At 52.4% G+C, this 7,717-nt stretch overlaps 1 protein-coding gene across 2 annotated transcripts in view; it reads left to right on the top strand.

Moving 5' to 3' along the window:
• RHBDL3 (rhomboid like 3) overlaps nt 1-2,404 on the top strand; it is a 43,730-nt gene extending 41,326 nt beyond the window's left edge. For both annotated transcript variants that reach the window (XM_079904945.1, XM_079904944.1), the window contains one exon: nt 2,019-2,404. In XM_079904945.1, coding sequence (XP_079761071.1) covers nt 2,019-2,290 — 272 coding nt within the window. In that variant the 3' untranslated portion in view covers nt 2,291-2,404. The remainder of the gene's footprint in view (nt 1-2,018) is intronic.
• The last annotated feature ends 5,313 nt before the right edge of the window (nt 2,405-7,717 follow it).

Genomic DNA, 7,717 nt, shown 5'->3' on the forward strand with positions numbered 1-7,717 from the left:
GAGTCAGATCATGGAGGGATTTAAATGCAAAGAGAAAAATTGGGCTTCATTTTGAATGTACTGGGAGGCCACTGGAGGCCTTTAAACAAGAGAGATACTGACAGTTTTGAGTTTGCAGTCACTCATCAGGCTGCAGGATGAAGAGGATGTTGACTGAGGGGGATGAGACCAGAGGCCAAGAGGCTCATTGTGAGATGGGAAAAGATGAGTCTGAACAGAGGAGAGAAGAGGGACACACAGACTCTCATTCAGTCCCCAGAACATGGCTGTGAAGAGTGGGTTATTGTCAGGCTTAATTTACAGGCTCAGAGCGTGAAGTTCCTTGCCTGGGGTCACCCGCCCTAGAGGTGGTAGAGCCAGTGTTCAGAGCCAGCTTGTGTCATCTCTAATGCCCCACACTTTAGCCAGGCTGGGCAGGAGCTCCTGGACTGTCTGTGCCTGGGTCAGCTACCTGCTGTGTGGGGAGGAGGAAGACTGAGCCAGAACAAAGGAGCAGGGGCCTGGGTGGGCTCCACTTAAATCCACTTGTACATCCCTTGTACCCCTGGCGTTCAGGGCCCTCTGGTCTCCGTTTCCTGGATGGGGTTGGAGGATCTCTAATCCCAGAGAGGAACTTCCAGCCCTAAAACTCACAGAATCTTTGAGCCGGGGCCACGGTGGGCCGTGGGCGGGCAGTGGGCTGGGAGCAGTTGGGGAGCATAGCCTCCAGTTTGCTCAAACTGAGTTTGTCTGTTTGCAAGGAAAGGAACAGAATGATGTCTTGCTGTTTAGAAGAATCCAACTCCAAGCAGCATAAAAACTGAAATGTGGTTTTGGAGCTGGAACCAATGCCATTCAAACCTCGTTTGCGGACCACAGGGCCTGTGAAGCAAAGGCAGGAAGATGCCCCAGGGCCTGGGGAGGCGTGTGGGAGGGTACTGTGGGCGTCCCTCGCCGCTCCTTTTCCGCCATCTATTGGCCACCCCTGGAGTTGCAGGGTCCAGGCCAGGAGGCTGGGCAATTCCCCTGGGGAAGGATCATCCCTCGAGGTGCTGGCATCTCTGGGACGGTTAGTGTGGAGAGAGGTGCCCTGGTTAATTAACTGGTAACGAATAAGTAGAAAATTCCCCTCAAAGGCTTTAGTCTGTCAAATGAGGATAAGAATCCCCACACTTGGTGTTTTTTGGGTGGTAGGTAATGAAATGGCACAATTTCCCAGCACTTATCCTTTCAAGAGAGTACATCCCCATCGGACTGGCCAACCCAAGAAGTTCGTGCAAGAACGATGGATTGGAGAGCGGGATGGGGGCGTTTTAGAATCCGTTAAGGTTAATTTCCAGCACTTTGTTGGGACTGTTTATTTCCATTCCTTCTTTGCCCTTCTTTCCCTTCATCCCTTCCTTCCAGCCACAAAAGCACTGGTGCTGAGGGTTCTTTAAGGGTTTTGAACTAGTACATGAAGACACTTTATAAAATGTAAAGGGCTAGCACGTATTGAGGTTGTTATTAATGTCCCGGCCGTGCAGCCTGGTACCTAGAGGCTGAGACTTTATACAGATGGGGAAACTGAACCTGCAGGACTCACACCTGCAGGGGTGCAAGGGCCTTTGGGCTTCTGCACAGAGCTGTCCCCTCTGCCTGGAACGCTCTTCTTCGGGTCTTCTCTTGATATTCAGATGTCAGTCCTTTAGGAAGATCTGTCCTGATTCCCCAAACTAAAGAATCCCCCTCCTTAAAATGTGGCCTTGATTTTAACTCACCTATTTTTTTCCCCATAGAATTTATTTTACTGAAATTATCTTACATACGTAACTATATGCTGGTCCATCTCCAGACCCTGTAAGCTCTAGGAGGACAGAGGTTTGTGTGTTATCTTCACGATTATATTTCCAGTGCACAGAGCAAACAGTGCTTGGCCTGATGGGTAGTGAATGCATTAGTGGGTGGACAGCTGGATGAATGGATGGACTGCAAGGCTTCCTGCTCAGCCCCCGCCCCGTGGCCCTCCTGTGACTTCTCTGTGCTTCCTCCCCTTGCAGTGAGTATGGAGTTTGGGCGGGCCGTGTGGCTGCGATTCCACCCATCAGCCTATCCCCCGTGCCCTCACCCGAGCTTCGTGGCGCACTTGGGTGGCGTGGCTGTAGGCATCACCCTGGGCGTGGTGATCCTGAGGAACTACGAGCAGAGGCTGCAGGACCAGTCGCTGTGGTGGATTTTTGTGGCCATGTACACCGTCTTTGTGCTGTTCGCTGTCTTCTGGAACATCTTTGCCTACACCCTGCTGGACTTAAAGCTGCCGCCGCCCCCCTAAGGGCCTGGAGGACCTTGGTCGGGGAGGGGAGGGAGAAGCAGTCGGGCAAGGAGCAGCCGTGTTCTTTTTCTCATCACCAGCTCAGTGAGGCCAGGGAGGCGAGGACAAGAGACGCTGGGCCGCTGTAATATTTGTGTTCCGATTTGAACAGAGTGGAGGCATTTTTCTGAAAGGCACGTGTTGGAGGGTTTGGATGTGGCTTCTGTAGTTTTTCTAGATTGTTCTGAAAACCTCGGGCCAGGGTGAAGGCCTGGGGTGAGATGAGAGTGGCCGTCCCCTCGGGCTGGGCGTGTCCCATGTGTACAGGGGTCCCCTCCCTTGTCATAGACTGGGCACCAGCCTTCTCACTCATCGCCACCCTGAGACACCTAAGCGCGTAAGGAGGGCCTGAGTCTGTAGTAGCCAGGCAGGCCCTTGTCCAGCCCAGAGGTCACTGTGGGCCAGGAAGTGTTCCCTCCATAGCTGTTGGGTCTGGAGCTCTAGAGTGGAAGGGAGCCTGGTGGTGGAGGACATGTCGACTTTGGTCTGGGGGGCCCAGGGTGCCCTCCCATGCATGTCAGTGGGTGCTGGGATGTGGCCTCTAGTGCCTGGGGTGGGCAGAGGAGGCCGATTCTGTAACTCCAGGCCCCACCTTTGCCCTGCAGGTACCCAGCGAGAGGAACCCAAGTGGGAGGGAATAAACTTTGTTCCAAGTTCCCCCCGAGGAAGGGTATCAACTTTGGGTGTCTCCTGGGTGCTGACATCTCACACCAGTGCCCCAGCATCCGTACCCTTATGTTCAGGGCCTTTTCCTCCCCTTCCACTGCCCTGACCCCACAATGTGCCTGTCCTTTGTTTATAGAGCCAGTGTTCTGATACGTGTGTGCATGCGTGAGTGTGTGTGTGTGTGTGCGTGTGTGTGTGTGTGTGTGTGTGTGTGTGGTCTGGTGGGCGGATGCACGTGGGGTGGGAAAGACAAAGTGAGGCCAGTTGGAGGCAGCAGAGGAGGCTGTGAGGGGCAGAGGGGGATGGGGCGGGAGTTTGCATGAGAGGAAGGAGGGTGCTGAGAGATGGGAAAAAGCTTGCCCCCTTCTTTCTTGCTTTCCTCAGAGAGGCTACTGGGCTTTCTTGCCTTTCTCAGAGAGGCTCCCGGGAGCCTCTCTGAGAATCACTGACCGTGGGAGACTTGCCGTGGTGGAGGGAGACCTCGGGCCTTTCCAGGGACCCTCAGGATGCTCAGGCTTTCCTCGCCTTTGCCAGTTCTGCTCCAATTCCCATCTAGAATAGACTCCCTATCTGAAAAGTTCTGTTGTATCTCCCTTAGGAGCCTTGGGGGCGCAGGAGAGGCTGGAGCAGGAATGTTGAGGCCAAGTGCCCTTTTGAGTTGAGGGCACAGGAGGCTACATAAAAGGAACTCAATTCAGATGGAAAACTACTCCTGGAGAAGAACTGTAGGGTGCTTGGGTGAGTGTCAGAGGTGAGGGCAGCCCGTAGACTCAGATGCTCAGAGCTGGGAGGGAATACGGAGATGATCAAATCCATCCCCCCACCCATTACACAAGTGGCAAAACAAGGCTGAGGCAACGACCCCTGATAGAAGCTTGTGCCCACCCTGAGGGGAGGGTGTGGGGAGGATGGCGTTTGACAAGCTACGCCATTCCCTTTATACCGCTCTGGGAACTCAGAGCCACTGACAGCCCAGGAGGCTGCGTTCGTGCAGGAATGGGGCAGCCACATGCCTGTCAGAGCCCTTAAGTATACCAAGGTCCAGAGTCAGCCAGGCCAAGCATTTGGGGGTCTTGGGCCACGTAAATGGTCAGGGTCTTCCTAGCCAGGGACACCCCCAAGCCATGCCAAGCCCTTCCCTGGCTTTGCCCAACAATAGATGGTTCTGGTGCCCGCGTCTGGCTCCCGAGGTCCTGCTGCACTTGTGCCAACGCTGTGCTGAGGACTGCCAGCCCCAGGGTGGGGGATGAGCCTGGGTGTGGTTGAGCTGTGCCAGTCTGTGCCCTGCCAGCCACTCTCTGCCCTCCTGAGAGACAGGTGTAGCTGGAAGAGTCTGCTTCTTAGGAGACTCTGAGCTGGAATGGGGGCCAAGAGGCTCGGGTGAGGATGGAGGGGGGGGGGCCTCAGCCCTGGGCTGCCGCCACTGCTAACCCTGAGTGGCGCTGTCCTTTCCTGGAGGGACAGAGCTGCTGGTGCCCTGCTGCAAGGCAGGGGCTTCCCCTCCAGACCCTGGCACCTGAGAGCTCTGGGATGTGGGTGGAGGGGGCAGAGAGGGGCCTTCTTGTTTGGTGCGGCCTGGAGAGGGGCAAGAAGACTGTGAACCAGAAGAGTCTAGAAAGCCCTCAGAGAAGTACCCAGTTCCTTCAGAGTTTCAGATGGAAGCCTGTTACCGAGACGGACTGCCTGAGGCGGAGGTCCTGTCTCCCATCCGGTTAAGTCTGCCCTGCAAGGTCTGGGATGCGCTGAGGGAGCCTCCTCCACACCTCAGGCCTCCAGCCCCAGCTGCTCCCTGTCCAAAAACAGCCCTGAAGTTCTTTGCTGTGCTTAACGCCCACCTGCACCACCTCTCCCAACCATCGCTCCAAGCAAGACTGCCCAGTGATGACGGCAGTCACTCCACACCACTCAGGTCTCCAACCCAGGGCCGGGAGACAGCTGTTCGGTAAGAAGGCTTTACTTTTGGAGTTTGGCTTTTTCCCCGGCAAGTCCCTCTGTTCCCGAGCTCCCAGCACCTGCCAGCAGCACGCCCCCGTCGTCCTCCGTCCTCCCTCCTCTAGTATGGCCACCTGGCCAGGGTGCTGGGAAGCAGAGGGTGGAGTGAATCTTCAGGCTGTGGAGGACAGTTGCCTTTCATCCGCAGGCTCCAGAGATTGAAAGCTGAGGTTCCCCAAACAGCAGCCCTAGACTCACTCCCTCCCTCCCTAAACGCAAGAGGAATCACAGAAACTGGGGAAAGGAAAACAAACCTTCAGAGGAGAAATTTCGTTTTAATGACACCATTCATCATTCATTTTTTAATTAGGAAAACTCCCTAATGAGACGCTTTTGACAGCTAATGGGATTCTCAACTTCCATGAGAATCATTCTTGCCCAGAGGATTAGGGGAGTTGCTGCTCGCCAAGCCTGGATCTTCTTTCCCCAGTGTCCAATTTAGTTTGCAAATAATGATGATTCCCGGGTGCAGTGGAAACCCTTTCCTGACATCATTCATGTTGCTCCAGTGCTGGCTGGAAAGCTCTGAAACTCCTCTGCCTTAAAAAACTGCCCAACACTGATCTTCCTCTGCCCAGGACTTAAGTGGAAACAAAAAACACAAGCTGCAATGTTTGTTTCTAAATATTTTTATATTGTGTATATTCTGTATATTTTTGTTGTAACATATTATTTGAGCACAGATTCCATTAAAGATTTTTTTTTTCTTTAAGCCATTGGTTATTCAAGAAGTGACCTGGAGGGCTGGCATTGGACTCTATTTCATCTCATTTTGGGTTAGGGAGGGGGAGAGTGTGGACAGCAGTGGGGGTGGGTCTACGATGTATGCTCTACAGATGGGGCATCCATGCTCGGTGCTGGTGTTTCCTGCTCGGTGGTTCTTTTTTTTTTTTAATATAAATTTATTTATTTGTTTATTTATTTTGGCTGCATTTGGTCTTCGTTGCTGCGCGCGGGCTTTCTCTAGTTGTGGCGAGCGGGGGCTACTCTTTGTTGCGGTGCGCGGGCTTCTCATTGTCGTGGCTTCTCTTGTTGCGGAGCACGGGCTCTGGGCGCCAGGGCTTCAGTAGTTGTGGCACGTGAGCTCAATAGTTGTGGCTCACGGGCTTAGTTGCCCCGCGGCGTGTGGGATCCTCCCGGGCCAGGGCTCGAACACGCATCTCCTGCATTGACAGGTGGACTCTTAACCACTGCGCCACCAGGGAAGCCCAGCTTGGTGGTTCTTAATGTTTCTTGAATTACTGAGTTCTTTTGACTGGTTGATGAAAACACGATTTCTCTGCCCATAAAAATGCACAGATAGACAATTTTGTGTACGATTTGGGGGGAAAGGGCTGTGAATAAGGAAACTCATCCATAGTTTCAGGTCAAGAACCTCTGTGCCAGCTGTCCTGGTGGGTGCCCTGCCTTCCCCTTCCACTCTTACATGGTACCCCAATGAGAGCTTAATATTTTGACTATTATTATTGGAGGAATTGTCTTCAAAATATCCTAGGTACTTCCTTTTTTACCCCAATGACCTAGTCTTTAGGTCTTTCTAGAGGCTGTCAGTACCCTGATCTTGAGAAGCGATTAGGAATGTTCTCAGGGTAAAAGGGCATGGACAGTTCACATACAGAAGGGGAGCATTAAGCGTTAAGGTAGAGTCTGGTGCTTGGTAAGTTTAACAATCGAGTGGGCTTTGAATGGATGAAACCTGAGAAGGTGATCCGTTCTCACCAGGTTTTCTAAGCTGATGGCAGTGTATGTAGTTTTGCCATTCATGACTTTCGCTGGAGGATTAAACTACCCTGTTAAATTCACTGTGGGAGTCGTTTCCCTTAAATGTTTTCACATCCGTTTCCTGTGTATCATTTACAAATATTTTTAAATGCTTTCTGGAATGGCAGAAGTCACCCCAGAACAAACTTGAGAGCAGGGTTCAGCCTAAAGGTCCAGGAACCCACTTCTGTCTGGAGTGTGGAGAACTGACTCTCCTAGAAGGAAAGTCTGGACCCTGTCAGCAGCCGTGTTCCCAGGACTCAGTTCCAGGTTCCGACACCCGAGGCAGTTAAAGGTAAGCTCCCTGGTAGCCAGAAGTCGTTCAGCCAGCTTTGGACTCGGCCTCTTATCACTTCCTTCTTCACTCTTCGGCTTCCTCCCTTCCTCCCTTCTACCATTAAGTAATGGGAAGATTCTTTCTTCCCATTACTTAATGTTTACCGATAATGAGGTAATTATGAAGACCATTTACTGGGTACCTACTACGAGCCAGGGCACTGGGCGAGAGGCACTTTCAATCTTACTCTCATTTAATTGCACAGCTACTTGGTGTGAAGTGGGTATAAATACACCCGTATTGACACATGAGGGGAAGGCTTAGAGAAGTTCAGTAACTTGCTAGTAGGATCACACCCAAGACGGCCTGGTTCCAAAGTTCGTGTTCTTAGCCTTCGGGTGTTTGTATAGAACTTTAAGGACACTAAGTTTGTAGAAGCATCAGGGTGTTTGTTTAAAGAGCCAGTCTCATTGCCCTGGGCCTAGGGCCATCGGTCACAGCCGTGAGCCTTGGAACATTAACTCGGTGGTCACTTAACAGGATCTCCGTTTTGTCAGCCCTCCCAGAGGTAGGTCACAAGAAAATCAGCAGCTATCACCCCCTATCACCCCCAATTTCCAGAATCTAGCATTTATGCCAGCGCAGAGTGGTATGAAGTCCATGAGGCACATCTAAGAAGTTTAGCAGCTATA

Source organism: Stenella coeruleoalba, assembly GCF_951394435.1.
Source record: "Stenella coeruleoalba genome assembly, chromosome: 19".
Taxonomy (NCBI): Eukaryota; Metazoa; Chordata; class Mammalia; order Artiodactyla; family Delphinidae; genus Stenella; species Stenella coeruleoalba.